Consider the following 17,605-nt stretch of genomic DNA (forward strand, 5'->3'; position numbering starts at 1 on the left):
TCTTTTTGCTCACCTTACAGTTTTGATGACTGCTATAATCTGTTAAGATTGTGGGGTGGACTTGTGAATTGCCAGCAATTATACAGTGAACTATTGATACTTTTCAGCAAGTGAAGCCAAGCCCCGAATTCCAATCTGAAAGGAGAAACATTGAATTTGCTGCCTGTCCTTGGCCTGTAATGCCACCTTTAGACTTTAGACTCTTCCCTGAGTACGGTCTCTTTTTATTATATTCAAGAGGCGATTCATTTATTTCAACACCTTTTTGGTGTTTGGTGTTTTTGATTTGATTTTTGTTCCTTTAAATTTTAATAAAAAATAGGATGTTATTTTTTTTCATTGATTGATGGTTTCATGAACAGAACTTATTCTGGCCAAGGCACATAATAACATTACCATGTACATGTTTAAGAAAGAACAGCAGATGCTGGAAAAATTGAAGGTAGACAAAATTACTGGAGAAACTCAGCGGGTGAGGCAGCATCTATGGAGCGAAGGAATAGGTGACGTTTCGGGTCGAGACCCTTCTTCAGACTGATGGAGGGTCTCGACCCGAAGTGTCACCTACTCCTTCGCACCATAGATGCTGCCTCACCCGCTGTATTACCATGTACATGGCTTGCCACATTTCAAAGCCATGTCATTTTGTATCCTGGCAGCTTTGGGCACTATGTCAATACTAGTGGATCCTTAAACCTTATAGGTCAAAGGTGAGCATTTGTGGCATTCAATTGGCAATAAGTTGTGGTTTTGGGTCTATTTCTCCATTTGCTTTGCTTTTTTAATGATTGGTGATGAATGCCAAATTAATTTCATTCATGATTTTCTTTTAACCGTTTTCTGTTTCATGGGCATTCATTTACATCTTTTTCTGTTTGCTAAGCATGTCAAAGTTTAAAATGCATACTATCACGGTTTAAATTCTAGCATTTTTTATAAAACGTTCTGGTAGATGTCGCATCTTAGCACCTTGCAGCTTCCACTGTGGAACTTGTGTTTGAGTCATTTGTGTATAACATCAGGCCCACCCACAACACAAAATTGATAGGGTTCAAATTCAGCATATCTTTGTGGAGATACAAATGGTAGCTAGCCAGCATTAAGTTTACAGTGTGACATTACTGGCACAGTGCTGCAGCGAGTAGAGTCGCTGTCTCATGGATCCAGCAATCCTATTTCAAAACACAAAATGCTGGAGGAACTCAGTGGGTCAAGCAGTGCAGTGAGTGGACATGCGATGTTTCGAGTCAGAATTCATCTATCCATTCCCTCCACAGATTCTGCCTGACCCGTTGAGTCCCTTCAGCATTTCATATTTTGCTCAAGATTCCAGCTACTGCAATTCCTTGTGTCTCCTGTGTCCCCAGTTTCAATCCTGACCTTCGGTAGCACATATGTGGAATATGCATGTTCTCCCTGTGGGTTTTTTCCAAGTGCTTTGGTTTCTTCTCTCATCCAAAAATGTATGAGTTGATAGATTTATTAGCCACTAAGTTGACCCTAGTGCGTAGAGGAATGGTAGAATATAGTGAGAGTTGGTGTGGTAATGGCAGGGATAGGTGTGAGATATATTAGGATAATGTGTATTTGGGTATAACCTTTGGGTAAGGGCGGCACAGTGGCAGAGCGGTAGAGTTGTTGCCTTACAGCGCTATGGGTTCAATCCTGACTACGGGTGCTGTCTGTACAGAATTTGTACCGTCTCTCTGTGTGCATGGGTTTTCTCTGCTCCGGTTTCCTCCCACACGTACAGAGTTATAGGTTAATTGGCTTCTGTAAATTGTCCTTGGTGTATAGGATAGTGCTAGTGTATGGAGTGATCACTGGTTGGTGTGGACTCTGTGGGGCCCAAGGGCCAGTTTCCACTCTATCTCAGTGGGTAGAATGTGCTGCTTATCTCTACTATCTACCTCTGATGTCCCTTAGACTATCCTTGACCGGACTTTGCTGGCTTTGCCTTGCATTAAACGTTATTCCCATATCATGTATCTATACACTGTAAATGGATTGATTGTAATCATGTATTGTCATTCTGCTCACTGGTTAGCACGCAACAAAAAAAGATTTTCACTGTACCTCGGTACATGTGACAATAAACTAAATAAACATATATTTTCAGCTAAATTTTAATAGATGCAACTTCATTGTCAAACCTTCCTGATTTAAGAAATGGGATTATCATTTAAAAATCTTTGTAGATTTTATTTAGAGATACAATGTGAAAGCAGGCCCTTTGGCCCATCGCGTCCATGCCTACCAGTGATCACCCATACAGTAGTTGTATCCTACATGCTAGGGACATTTTACAGAAGCCAATGAACCTACAAACTTGTACGTCTGGAATGTGGGAGGAAACCGGAGCATTGAAAGAAAACCCACTTGGTCACAGGGAGAATGTAGAAACTCCATATAGACGGCACCCATAGTCAGGATCGAAACCAGGTCTCTGGCGCTATAAGGTAGCAATTTTACCGTTGCACCACTGTTGGTGCACATCAGCCTACATACAAGGTAGAAAAGTTAAATGAAAATGTACATCCTGATTTTTATTTCGAAAAGATGTTTGATTGAAGCAGGCAGAAGGAATAATTCTATCTGCATTCTGAGCATTGTTAGAACACTTGTTCTAAAGCTGATGGTAATTGGATGTGCGAAATGGAAATGCATTCCATAGCCAAAAATTGACTTTTAACAATCCGAACACAAGATTCCCAGACCATTGACTCCACAAAGATGGAGGCTGATCCTGACAAAATCCAAGAACGTTTCAATTGAAATATTTTGTTTCACTTCCATTATTTGTTTTATATATCAGCGTATGTTGTCATTGAAAATCAATGTGAGTTTAAACATTTTTTCAATTATTAAAGTTATCAATTAAGGTAAACAACATTATGTAAAAGTTGTAATGAATAATGTAAGATGTCGGCAGTCCAAATGTGATATCTGTCCAGCATCCTTCTCTTTGAAAGATTGCTCTACTAAATGTTTTTCCACAATTTCTCCACAGCTAATTTTTTATGAAAGGTTTAAGAAAGGTTTTATGAAAGGTATTCGTTTTCCAAACTGTTCAAATCGTGGAAGATAATATAATGCAGGAAGAGGATATCACTGAACCCAAACCAAACTTCACTTGACTTCTTCCATGTAATTTTCCTTAGCTGCTCCTTTCCACCCTACTCATTTTTGCTAAACTATTTTATGGGTTAATTTGCTTACAAGTTGATAACATGTTGGGAATCAGTCAGTTAATTTACTGAGAATTGGGATTGGGGCATTTCTAGAGACCCGAGTTCAATCTTGACTTTGGGTGCTGTCTGTGTGGAGTTTTCAGGTTTTCCCTATGATTGCTTGGGTTTCCTCTGGGTGTTCTGGTTCCTCCTATATGACAAAGACATGCCGGTTTGTAAGTTAATTGGCCTCTGTAAATTGCTCTGAGTGTGTAGGGAGTGGCTGCAAAAGTGGGGTAACATCGAACCCGTGTGAACAGGGGTTGATGGCCAGTGTAGGTTTGGTAGGCCGAAGGATCTGTTTCCATGCTTTATCTTTCAATCAATTAATCTAATCTCTGAGTCACAGTTTACTATCAATTGTTAATTTATTTGATTCTTGCTTACAAAGAAGAGTTATGACATGCTTTGTGAAGGAATCTACTGACAAGGCTTTTGTCTTCTTAATTTTCAGAAGTAGATGAACTGCTGACTTCTCTAAAACATATACAGCACAACCTGGTTGACAGTCAGAGTCAGGATGATGTGGCACTCATTTTGCAGCTGGTTCAGAACCGGGATTTTCAAAATGCCTTCAACATTCACAATACAGTAGCAGTTCATATGCACAAGATGAGTCCACCTTACCCTATAAGCTCCAATGCACAAGAACTATCCCTGGAGGTAGGACAACTGTTAAATTTGTGCTAGCGTACGGGATGATCGCTGGCCGGCGCTGACTCGGTGGGCCAAAGGGCCTGTTCTGTGCTGTATCTCTAAAGTCTAAAGCAGGCAACCATAGATGAATTTCTTCCCCTATATTAGCAATGTTCCGATGGTAACGTTTAAGGTCCATTTCCACGGTATGTCAAATGATGTGTCAATTAAGTATGCATGTTCTATTTTAAGGTCTTCATACAGTTACTGAATTTTAATTTAAATATTTAGATATCTGGTTTGTGCAAAAGATAGATGTAAAGTTGTTTTTTATTGAGCTATTACATTTTGGTCAACAAAATAAGTTTTGGAAAATCATAGGTTTATCTTGATTATATACATACGGATACTGATCTACAGATTCCTTTTGTTAAAATTAATTTTTGGAATCTGGGCATTTCTGGCAAGGCCAGCATTTATTGCTCATCGTTAATTACTCTCGCATATGGTGATGAGCTGCCTTGAACCGGTCCTTCCCGTGTAAGAACTCCTGCAGTCATGTTGGGCAGGGATTTCCAGGATTTAGACCTAGAGACAATGAAGGTCCAGCAATGTGCTTCCAAGTATATTGTGATTGACGATTTGATGAGAAACACGCAGATGGCAAGATTATTCTTTGTCCTTTTTGATGATCGTCATAGGTTTATGAGGTACTTTGGGCGAGTAATTACATTATAACTAAAGTCTAAATTCCCATTAACTTAACAATCTTGCACTTGCTTATTTATACATCCATAACTTACAGTTCTGAAACTCATATTTAAGTACTTCCATGATTGTTGGGTTCCCTCTCCATTGTATTATCTCTCTCAGTGTTGATCCTATGATGTGGCACTTGTTCAATATATTTTTGGAGCTTGTGGGGGCAGAGTTCTGTACATGATTTGAAATCAGTTCATAGAGTAGGCTAAATCGCATTGTTTCCATTTTAAATTCAATGTCTCGTGGAATCAACTTTCAAATGCTTCCAGCATTTTTGAAAAAATGTTTAGTGAAAAACACTGGGAAGATTTGCTAGGTTGAAGAAACTTTGTGTCAACCAGTTAGTGCCTCAATGCTTGACTATTACTTTACTATAGACTCCGCAAGGGACTTTGTAAAATGCTTCAAGCCACTTAAAGTTGAGAAAGAAAATCTGGTTTTGCAGTCTTTTACAAGTACTGATCAATGTTAACTACATTTGATTAGTAAAAGTGTAAATGTTTCTGAGATATAAACTTGGATAAGACCTTATTTAAAATAAATAATAATTCTGCTAAAATTTCTGGAAACTATTCCTGCTGTGTCGTTGGATGGCCATCTGATGGTCTGATTTTATGATGCCATTTGTGCAGCCTTTATTGGTAAGCCTAAGTGTGGCTGACAAGACCAGCCCTCAAGGTGTACGATCTGGACAGTGGGGACACGAAAAAGACACTGTGGCAGGTGCAGATGCTGAGGCCTTCCTGTGTTCTCTGGCTCTGGTGTCCCGTTGGCTGCCTTCAAAGTTGATGCAAGCCCCGTTTGGTCAAAGTACACCAGCCTATTCTGTTCTGGGCACAATGCGTTTGAGGCTGTCTTTGATACAATTCTTATATCGTGGTTTTGGTGTCCCCTGCTCCTGCAACACATATGTAAAGAAGAACAGTTAATCCTCATTGGCCAGAAACATTAGTTCTGTTTCTGCCACATAGATGCCACCTGACCTTGTTTATTTTAGGGGTTAACCATTTGCAATATTTAATTTTATAAACTTGCCTTCAAATTCCTGCAGTATGAATTTGCTGCAATGATTCCTGAGATATTGATGAATGAAAGAATAAGATTGATGTGTATGCATTGGAGGTTAGAAGAGAGAAAGGTGATCTCATTGAACGAAAATCCTCTGAAATGTTAATAAGTGGATTAACGAGGCTATGAAGATGGGCTTTGTGAATTTGGGATGCAGAATCATCAATGCTTGTATTGAACAGCAGAACAGGCTTGAAGACCCATATATTTCTGTTACTGTCCTTTGTTGCAGGGACACCCCATATCTTAAAGTCCACAGACATTTCAATAACATTAGTGATCAGTTTACTTTTGGTAGAACTAAGGTATCTTTTAATCTGCACATATTTTGAATCTTCCTTAATCTACGGGCAAATTCCTGTGAGACCAATGTAGGGTACATAGGAAAAATATATTACAACAACACTGCTATTGGAGATACTCTACACTGCCTTTTCTTTCTTTTTAGGTCCAAAAGGTTTTGACCATTAGTCACCAGAAGGATGGACATGAACTTCGTGCACTTCTTGCTTCACCACTCTTTGACGTATGTACTTGTTAGTTTTTGCTTTTACTTCTTGTATCACTAAATTTGTTTCAAACATATTATAGAGTAAAGCTGATTAGGGAAATTTAAATTTTGATATTATATTGATTTTTCTTTTCAATTAGCAGGAATAGCTTTGTTATTTTAAGTTTTTATTTTATGGCATTTGACTGTTTTAGGAATAATCAGGATTTGTCATGAAATAATTTGAAAGCCAAGTATTTAAGTAAAGAAATCTTGCGATTTAATATTCTTTAAATTAAATATTTATTTTTTTCTTCGTATTAAATGAGCAACTAGTATTATTTAGGTGAATAGGAATGTCAGTTTGCAAAGGAAATTTTAGCTCACTGATGTACTTGGGAATATCATGATTTAAGTGTTGGATGGGAAACCAATAATAAGTATGATTTCAATGCGTACTTTATCATTTTCTGAACAATTAACAATGGATAATGAAAGACGATGACGTTTGACAGTTCCTTCTATTTCTTTCACATTTTGTTCATGCATTCTTATACATCTTAGTAGTTTGTTGCAGTCATCCCTTCAATTCCAGAAAATGTATAAATTGTTGGCAAAAGAAATGTAGCAATGTTTAAAATAGATTGCGTGTAGCTCTGTGGAGGTGTTTTGAGGCAAAGTATGCAAATAATATGTTCTCTCCTGGGGTCTTTTTGAAAAACGGTTTTCTTATGATTTGCCTTTTGGAAATGGATTGCTTGCATATTTTATTTCCGATAAAAATAAATTGTGTGTAATGCCATTCAACAGGTGCAACGTTAATGTAGGCAAATACTTTTAATTCTTTAGAGATTTGATTGAAAGCTAACGTTAAGTAAAGCAAAATCATTCCAGTGAGAATACTGAATATGTTACTGCAATCATTAGAAAAAATGACAAAACTAGTACCCTTAACCAGATGACTGGGTGATGGATGAAGAATCATTGTATAATATTTCTGCTAAGTAAAATGAGGAAATAGATCAGATTTATGGTACTGAGGTGGCTTCGAACTGTGCAGATTTTAAGCTCGTTTGATTTGATTATTTCAGGCACTGTTTCTAGCCCATGATGGAGTGGCTCAGCAGGAAATGCTTCTGGAATCACAAAATGATGACCGTGTTTATGAGAGGGTAGCACAGTATGGAGGAGAAACTGTGAAAATTGTTCGTATTGAAAAAGCACGTGATATCCCCCTTGTGAGTATCAAATATTGCTCACTTCAGCTTGATGTGAGGCACGACAGTAACTGAGTATTCTCAGTTGAATGCAGCACTTTATTCTCGGGCACAGAATATTCAATGAAACAATTTTTTTTAAAATAATTATGACCAAGAAACTACGGAGGCTGGAATCTTGTGCAAAGCACAAAATGCTGGAGGAACTCAGCCAGTTAGGCAACATCTGTGAAGGGAATGTACTGGTGATGTTTCTGTCCATTCACTCCATAGAAAATAATATCAATATTAGAATTTTAACTGTCAGAATCTATGTTCAAATGCAAACTATTAACATGTTAAGATATCATTTTTTTACTTCTGCCAAGCTCGATAATTTCACAAAATATTAGTTCAAGAGACATTTGAATTACATTTCAAAATATAATTCTGCTTATCGCTAATCTTGGGCAGTTGAAATAACACACCCTTATGTTGTTGAAATATTCTTGGCTTGCATTATCTTAACAATTGTTAATTAAGCTACTTCAATGACGGTTTTTGTTACATACCAATTTACCTTAAATGTTATCAGAGCACCTTGCTAAACTGAAATATTTGCAATAAAGCATATGATAATTGTTTTGAAAAGTAAGTTCTGGTAGCAGTACTCTTTGATTTGCATGGATAAGTATTCCATCAATCTAAAAACACAATTGCAGTTTTCCTTGTGTGGGATTTTGAAGTTGCTTCTGACATTGAGGTTGTACCTTGTGGACACTTTGAAGATTGTCACATCCAACCTAACAGTCTTTGTAGTTCCCAGAATGGCAACAGCAAACTGCAAATCAGTATTGTGAGATACAAGAATAATTAGTTTTGAGCACATTTGATATTTCAAACTGTTACAGCCAGCAGAATTTGAGTGATTTTCTGCTGAATGTTTTAATAATTGTTGGCTTCGATGATTGTAGCTAGAAATAACTACAGAAGCTGTAGCTACTGATTTTTAATATTAAACATTGTTTAACAAGTAATTTTACAATCTTTAAGATGTATACATTTAAGACAATTACCAAATTGTTTGAAAGTTTAAATAGATCTAGAGAAACCAGATCAATTCAGTAATTATCTCAAGAAATCAAAACATAATTTAAATGGATTATGCCGCCCTCATAGGCTATTAGAGTTCTTTCAACACCTGCTCCACATGGGGACAGAAAACCTGATTCTATGAGCCCTCTCATTGACTCCTCCAGAAGCAGCTGACTTCCCCACTTTGGTGATACGGCTCTTGACGAGACCAGATATTGCTCTGAAGTAACTAGCACACTAGGTTTCTGGCAATGAGATCACCTTTTCATTACTGCAGGAGACCAGTGGAATCAAGTGTATATACCAGGTTCTTGGTTCAGCAGTGTGTACCCCAAGAGGATGACATTTTTTAAGTATGGAGGGACATTTCTGAGTGTTCCAACTCTTAGGCCAAAAGAGCTGTAACAAATTGCCAAAATGTAGAGGGATGTCAGTGTAGATGATGTCCTTGACAGCAAAACTGTTATTCAATAACACAATGTTATGAAGCAATGTTTGAATGTGAACTTTTTCTTAATTGTTTCATGTTTATTCTTTCAGCTCAACTTTACTGATATTGAGTTTTAGAAGCAATAGATCAAATTAAAATATTTAAGATGTATGGAGATGTTTTCCGTTAGCATATCCACGGGACACACAAAAGATGTCTCCCTTTCTTTGTCTCTTACTATGGCGTAGCGTAGAAGCTTGAATAAGTTTACTTCAAGACAGTTGAATTCTGTGTGACCTAGGATGGGAAAGAGTGTTAACAAAGGCAGATTCAATTGTGCTCTTCAAAAGGATAACATAGAACATAGAAAATAGGTGCAGGAGTAGGCCATTCGGCCCTTCGATCCTGCACCGCCATTCAATATGATCATGGCTGATCATCCAACTCAGTATCCTGTAACTGCCTTCTCTCCATACCCCCTGATCCCTTCAGCCACAAGGGCCACATCTAACTCCCTCTTAAATATAGCCAATGAACTGGCCTCAACTACTTTCTGTGGCAGAGAATTCCACAGATTCACCACTCTCTGTGTGAAGGGGTAGGGGTAGTTGCAGTGTTAGACTAGCAATTTCTAGTCAGGGGCTTCATTAGATAACGTTTGGAAATCCACAAGTTTGTAGATTACCCAAAGTGGGTGGTATTGTAGATAATGAAGATGGTTGTCAAAATTGCAGCAGGATCTTGATTGGTTGAACTGAGGAATGGTTGATGGAATTTAATACAGAGAAAGACTTCCCCCTTAAACTGTGACCCCTCGTTCTGGACTTCCCCAACATCGGGAACAATCTTCTTGCATCTAGCCTGTCCAACCCCTTAAGACTTTTGTAAGTTTCTATAAGATCCCTCCTCAATCTTCTAAATTCCAGCGAGTACAAGCCGAGTCTATCCAGTCTTTCTTCATATGAAAGTCCTGCCATCCCAGGAATCAGTCTGGTGAACCTTCTCTGTACTCCCTCTATGGCAAGAATGTCTTTCCTCAGATTAGGAGACCAAAACTGTACACAATACTCCAGGTGTGGTCTCACCAAGGCCCTGTACAACTGCAGTAGAACCTCCCTGCTCCTATACTCAAATCCTTTTGCTATGAATGCTAACATACCATTCGCTTTCTTCACTGCCTGCTGCAACTGCATGCCTACTTTCAATGACTGGTGTACCATGACATCCAGGTCTCGTTGAATCTCCCCTTTTCCTAATCGGCCACCATCAGATAAAAGTCTACTTTCCTGTTCTTGGCACCAAAGTGGATAACCTCACATTATCCACCTTATACTGCAACTGCCATGCATTTCCCCACTCACCCAACCTATCCAAGTCACCTTGCAGCCTCCTAGCATCCTCCTCACGGCTAACACTGCCCCCCCAGCTTCGTGTCATCCTCAAACTTGGAGATGTTGCATTCAATTCCCTCGTCCAAATCATTAATATATATTGTAAATAGCAGGGGTCCCAGCACTGAGCCTTGCGGTACCCCACTAGTCACTGCCTGCCATTCTGAAAAGGACCCGTTTACTCCTACTCTTTGCTTCCTGTCTGCCAGCCACTCTCTTTAATGTATCTTTGTAATTCTTTGTACTGTTTGATGTGTTATATGGACCTGTGTCTGAAATAAAGCTTTAATAATATAATATATCCACATCAATACTGAACCCCCAATACCGTGTGCTTTAAGTTTGCATACTAATCTCTTATGTGGGACCTTGTTGAAAGCCTTCTGAATGTCCAGATATAACACATCCACTGGTTCTCCCTTATCCACTCTACTAGTTACATCCTCGAAAAATTCTATAAGGTTCGTCAGACATGATTTACCTTTCATAAATCCATGCTGACTTTGTCCAATGATTTCACCACTTTCCAAATGTGCTGCTATCCCATCTTTAATAACTGACTCTAGCATTTTCCCCACTACCGATGTTAGACTAACTGGTCTGTAATTCCCCGTTTCCTCTCTCCCTCCCTTTTTAAAAAGTGGGGTTACATTAGCTACCCTCCAATCCTCAAGAACTACTCCAGAATCTAAAGAGTTTTGAAAAATTATCACTAATGCACTAATGCACTAATTATCACTATTTCTGGGGCTACTTCCTTAAGCACTCTGGGATGCAGTCTATCTGACCCTGGGGATTTATCGGCCTTTTGGTCTCCTAATCTGAGGAAAGACATTCTTGCCATAGAGGGAGTACAGAGAAGGTTCACCAGACTGATTCCTGGGATGGCAGGACTTACATATGAAGAAAGACTGGATAGACTCGGCTTGTACACGCTAGAATTTAGAAGATTGAGGGGGGATCTTATAGAAACTTAAATTCTTAAGGGGTTGGACAGGCTAGATGCAGGAAGATTATTCCCGATGTTGGGGAAGTCCAGAACAAGGGGACACAGTTTAAGGATAAGAGGGGCCATTTAGGACCGAGATGAGAAAATCTTTTTTTACACAGAAAGTGGTGAATCTGTGGAATTCTCTGCCACAGAAGATAGTTGAGGCCAGTTCATTGGCTAGATTTAAGAGGGAGTTAGATGTGGCCCTTGTGGCTAAAGGGATCAGGGGGTATGGAGAGAAGGCAGGTATGGGATATTGATTTGGATGATCAGCCATGATCATATTGAATGGCGGTGCAGGCTCGAAGGGCTGAATGGCCTACTCCTGCACCTATTTTCTATGTTTAATCCATTCAATTTACCTAACACCACTTCCCGACTAACCTGGATTTCACTCAGTTCCTCCATCTCTCCTATTTCCGGCAGATTATTTATGTCTTCCTTAATGAAGACAGAACCAACGTAGTTATTCAATTGGTCTGCCATGTCCTTGTTCCCCATGATCAATTCACCTGTTTCTTCTGCAAGGGACCTACATTTGTTTTAACTAATCTTTTTCTCTTCACATATCTATAAAAGCTTTTGCAGTCAGTTTTTATGTTCCCTGCCAGTTTTCTTTCATAATCTATTATCCCTTTCCTAATTAAGCCCTTTGCTGGACTCTGAATTTCTCCCAGTCCTCTTGTAGGCTGCTTTTTCTGGCTAATTTGTATGGTTCATCTTTTGTTTTGATTCTATCCCTGATTTCCCTTGTTATCCACGGATGCACCACCTTCCCTGATTTATTATTTTGCCAAACTGGGATGAACAATTGTTGTAGTTCATCCATGCGGTCTTTAAATGCCTTCCATTACATATCCCCCGTCAACCCTTTAAGAATCAATTGCCAGTCTATCTTGGCCAATTCACGTCTCATACCCTCAAAGTTACTTTTCTTTAAGTTCAGAACCCTTGTTTCTGAATTAACTATGTCACTCTTCATCCTAATGAAGAACTCAACCATATTATGGTCACTCTTGCCCAACAAGACTGCGCACAACAAGACTGCTAGCTAACCCTTCCTCAGTACTCAATACCCAGTCTAGAATAGCCTGCTCTCTCGTTGGTTCCTCTACATGTTGGTTTAGAAAACTATCCCACATACATTCCAAGAAATCCTCTTCCTCAGCACCCCTGCCAATTTGATTCACCCAATCTATATGTAGATTGAAGTCACCCATTATAACTGTTTTACCTTTGTTGCACACATTTCTAATTTCCTGTTTGATGCCACCCCCAACTCCACTACTACTGTTAGGTGGCCTGTACACAACTCCCACTAGCGTTTTCTGCCCCTTAGTGTTTCGCAGCTCTACCCATATCAATTCCATATCCTCCAAGCGAATGTCCTTCCTTTCTATTGCGTTAAACTCCTCTCCTACCAGCAACGCTACCCCACCTCCTTTTCCTTTCTGTCTATCCCTCCTGAATATTGAATATCCCTGGATGTTCAGCTCCCAGCCTTGGTCACCCTGGAGCTATGTCTCCGTGATCCCAACTATATCATATTCATTAATAACTATCTGCACATTCAACTCATCCACCTTATTACGAATACTCCTTGCATTGAGACACAAAGCCTTCAGGCTTGTTTTTACAACACTCTTACCCCTTATACAATTATGTTGAAAAGTGGCCCTTTTTGATTTTTGCCCTGGATTTGTCTGCCTGCCACTTTTCACCTTGCTACCTGTTGCTTCTACCCTCATTTTACACCCCTCTGACTCTCTGCTCATGCTCCCATCCCCCTGCTACTTGTGCTTGAAGGGGGGGGGGGGAATTACAGGGGCTCTGTGGAGAGACTGGGGGAGTGCAATTTACGGGACTGCTCATTCAATGAACTAGCATGGGATTTGTGGAGCTGGGTGGATTATTTCCATGGTGTGACCTTACTGTGGTTGTGAAGAGGTATGGTGACATTTTTTGAGTCACTGATGTGCAATTTTGAACCTGTTTACATAAAAAAAACAGAAGGGCAGTCTGACATGAAATAATGGTGCACACCCTTCTAAATCATGACTTGACTTGTGCTGTTTCGTTTTAATATATTTCACCAGTACAATTTATTTGAGCAAATAAATTGCTTCATGGAGTTCTTTAATATATCTCGAAATAGTTGATGAAAAGAATTCTAAATACCACATCTTGTTTTATTGGTAAAGAAGATGAAGTGTGCAATCAGAAAACTGCCCCCTTTTGCGTACAGCAGGCATCTTGGGACTGGATAAATTCCACTTTTACTGTCTTTAGAAAATTCTCTAAATTCACCAACGGTACTAGTGAACCAAGATCAGTGTCCTCCCCCAGACTAATATCCTCAGTACATCCCTAGTTGCCCTCAGTTTGCGGCACTTGGTGGGCCGTATGGCTCACATGCCCAACTCCAAACCCCTGAAACAGACACTTTGTTGTGGGAAGAGATTATCAAGTGAACAGGAAGCCATGTGTTCCTAGTCTCCTTGAAGACATTCAATGCCATCGGAATGCAATAACGATTTGGAATCTCTGGCCCAATGGTCAGAATTGGAGAACCTTGAAGCTGTGACAATAGACAATAGGTGCAGTAGGCTATTCGGCCTTTCGAGCCAGCACTGCCTTTCAATGTGATCATGGCTGATCATCCCCAATCAGTACTCCCGTTCCTGCCTTCTCCCCATATCCCCTGACTCCGCTATCTTTAAGAGCCCTATCTAGCTCTCTCTTGAAAGTATCCAGAGAACCCGCCTCCCTATGCATTAGTACCATACAGAAACTCTGTTCAAGTGGTAAAGTATGTCGACCATTTAATAAATTATTTGCCTGAGCACCCTGATGGCATTAACCTATCAAAGACCTCGGTATCGAAGGTACTGCACTCAGCTGGCTCCATTCCTACCTTTCCAACAGATCCCACTTCATCTCTCTCCATAACCACCTCTGCTACAGCCACAGTCACTCAAGGCGTTCCCCAAGGCTCCGTACTCGGCCCCCTCCTCTTCATCATCTATATCCTCCCCCTTGGTCAGATACTCCGCCACTTCAACCTGGACTTCCACTGTTACGCCGATGACACCCAGATCTACCTCAGCAACAAATCCCCCCACAACCCCCCCCCTCCCATATCAACTCCTGTTTGTCAGCTATAAAAACTTGGATGCAACATAACTTCCTCAAACTTAACAGCGATAAAACAGAATTCCTCCTCATAGGCTCCAAATCCACACTCAGCAAAATCAATAATCCCACTCTCACCATCGACGGCACCATTGTCTCCCCATCTCCCCAGGCCCGCAACCTTGGCGTGATCTTTGATTCCACCCTCTCCCTTGAGCCTCACATCCGCCATGTCATTAAAACCTCCTTCTTTCACCTCCGCAACATCGCCAAAATCAGACCCTCTCTCACACCCCCCGCTGCTGAAAGACTCATCCATGCCTTCATCTCCTCCCGACTGGACTACTGCAACTCACTTCTCCTTGGCATCAGCTCCAGCTACATCAACCGACTCCAACTGGTCTAGAACGCAGCCGCTCGACTCATCACCCACACCAAATCCTGGCACCACATCACTCCAGTCCTCAAACAACTTCACTGGCTTCCCATCTCCCACCGGATCACCTACAAAATCCTGGTCCTCACCTACAAAGCCCTCCACCATCTGGCCCCCCCATATCTCACTGACCTCCTCTCCCCCTACCAACCCTCACGGCCCCTCAGATCCACATCAGTCGGTCTCCTCTCCATCCACAAATCCAACCTCCGCAGTTTTGGGGACAGAGCCTTCTCCAGGGCAGCTCCCAGGCTCTGGAACTCCCTCCCCCAACTGATCCGCAATTCTGAGTCCCTCACCATCTTCCAGTCCTGCCTCAAGACCCATCTCTTCACCTCTGCCTATCCTTAGCCCCACGTCCCCCTCCCTTTTCATCTGTGCTTGAATTGTTGCTCATTTTTTGGTTTGTTTTATTTTGTTTTTTTTGCCTTGCCTTGTAAAGCGACTTTGAGTCCCTGAAAAGCGCTATATAAATTCAATTTATTATTATTATCTTTTCTGTACTGGCTTTGTCACCTCAAGACCTCCAAAAATCTTGAGTTGACTCTTCTCATTCCTTAGAAAGAGCTTAATAATAGTTGACACCATTCTTTGTACATTTTTCCCCACTTGATATTCAGTGACTCCATCTTTAACAGAATGACCCGAGGACAATGCAGTGGAGCTGCTGCTGCAGCTGTTGCCCGATAGCTCCAGCACCCTGGGTTCAATCCTGATATCAGATGCTGTTGGTTGATTTGTATGTTCTCTCGGGGACCGCATGCATTTTCCCAGGTGCTCCTGTTTCCTCCAATACCCCGAAAATGTGCAGGTTTGTAGGTTAATTGGTAGGTGTAAACGTTTCCCTTGTGTGTACGTGCGTGGTAGAATCTGAAGGTAATGGTTGACAATGTGGGGAGTCTCAAAAATCTGAATGGGTGCTTGATGTTTAGTGCAGATCTGGTGGGTTGAAGGGCCGGTTTCCGTGACTGAAAATGTCAGCAAATGCTGTGGCCAGTTGTTGGCGCACAATTTCCGAACTCGTCCATGACTCCATCTCGGCCAATTTCCAAGAATTTTTACCCTCGTGAAAGCAAATCTGACTTCAGCATCCGAGACGTATGGGACAGAACCAGCGTAGGGTGGATATCGGAGCTTTGTTTGCTGCAGTCAATGCCAAATCCTGGAAGTGTCCACTTCACAGCACTGGGAATTCACAAGAGGACTATAGCAGTCCAAAAAAGGTGGCTGACCATCTTTCCAAGGGGATTTGGGGCAAGCAATAGATGCTCACCAGTGAATATTTGGATATTCCTAGCATGGATAGCAAGATAGCAGGTTGATTGGATGGCAGAAGGCAAAGAGTGGCAATAAAAGGGGCTTTTTCTGGTCAGCTGCCAGTGACTAGTGGTGTTCCGCAGGGGTCGGTCCTGGGGCCGCTACTCTTCAATTTGTATATCAATGATTTGGATGAGGGAATTGAAGGCTTTGTGGCCAACTTTGCAGATGATACAAAGATAGGTGGAGGGGCAGTTAGTGTTGAGAAAGCAGGGACTCGGCAGAAGGACTTGGACAGGTGGGGAGAGAGGGCAAAGAAGTGGCAATTGGAATATAGTGACAAAGTGTGAAGTCATGCATTTTGGTAGTAGGAATAAAGGCATAGACTCTTCTAAATGGGGAGAGAGGTGCAAAGGGACTTGGGAGTGCTGGTGCAGGATTCCCAAAATGTTAATTCACATGTTGAATCAATCGTAAGGAAGTCAAATGCAATGCTAATATTTATTTAGAGAGGACTGGAATATAAAAACAAGGCTGTAATTCTGAGGCTTTATAAGGCATTGTCAGACCGCATTTGGAGTATTGTGAGCAGTTTTGGGCCCCATATCTGAGAAAGGATGTGCTAGCGTTTGGAGAGAGTCCAGAGGAGGTTTACAAAAATGATCCCAAGGATGATTGGGTTAACATATGATGAGCGTTTGACGGCACGGGGCCTGTACTCCATCGACTTTAGAAGGATGAGGGGGAACCTCATTGAAGCTGACCGAATAGTGAAAGGCGCGGATAGAGTGGATGTGGAGAGGATGTTTCCACTAGTAGGAGAGCCTAGGACTCGAGGCCATAGCCTCAGAATAAAAGAACATACCTTTAGAAAAGAGAAGAGGAGGAATTTATTTAGTCAGAGGGTGGCGAACCTGAAATTCATTGCCACAGAAGGCTGTGGAGGTTAAGTCAATGGAAATTTTGAAGGAGGATATTGATAGGTTCTTGATTAGTATGGGTGTCACAGGTTATGGGGAGAAGATAGGAGAATGGGGTTGAGAGGGAAAGATAGATCAGCCATGATCAAATGGCAGAATAGACTTGATTCTATGGCCTAATTCTACTCCTATGACTTATGAACTTATGAACCAGTGAATATTTAAATTATTGTATGCTTTCCATGAGCAAGGTTTATAGAACGATTTTTCATCTGATATCGAATATTACAGAACATAAAGTAGTCAGGCGACCTAATATTCGGGGAGAATATTCAAAAAGGTAGAACACTTTATGTGAGAATATTTTCTGGAACTTTTCATTTCAAAATATCAGAAATACTACCAGTTTGAAAACTTTGCAAGGATAAAGAGCCTAACAAGAATTGTCTAAATAGTTTTGGATTAGAAACAAAGTTTGAAAGTACTTGTACAGAACAATTTGCAAATGCGATTTGACTTTCAGAACATTAATCTTTAAGCCATTGTCTCATCTCATTGTAGTATTGCAGGC

At 40.7% G+C, this 17,605-nt stretch overlaps 1 protein-coding gene across 3 annotated transcripts in view; it reads left to right on the top strand.

The window, feature by feature from the left end:
- pals1 (protein associated with LIN7 1, MAGUK family member) overlaps positions 1-17,605 on the top strand; it is an 84,679-nt gene that overhangs the window by 51,300 nt on the left and 15,774 nt on the right. For all 3 annotated transcript variants that reach the window (XM_033026900.1, XM_033026898.1, XM_033026897.1), the window contains exons 4-6: positions 3,685-3,893; positions 6,145-6,222; positions 7,278-7,424. In XM_033026900.1, the coding sequence (XP_032882791.1) occupies positions 3,685-3,893; positions 6,145-6,222; positions 7,278-7,424 (434 nt within the window). The remainder of the gene's footprint in view (positions 1-3,684; positions 3,894-6,144; positions 6,223-7,277; positions 7,425-17,605) is intronic.

This window comes from Amblyraja radiata, chromosome 9, assembly GCF_010909765.2.
Source record: "Amblyraja radiata isolate CabotCenter1 chromosome 9, sAmbRad1.1.pri, whole genome shotgun sequence".
Taxonomy (NCBI): Eukaryota; Metazoa; Chordata; class Chondrichthyes; order Rajiformes; family Rajidae; genus Amblyraja; species Amblyraja radiata.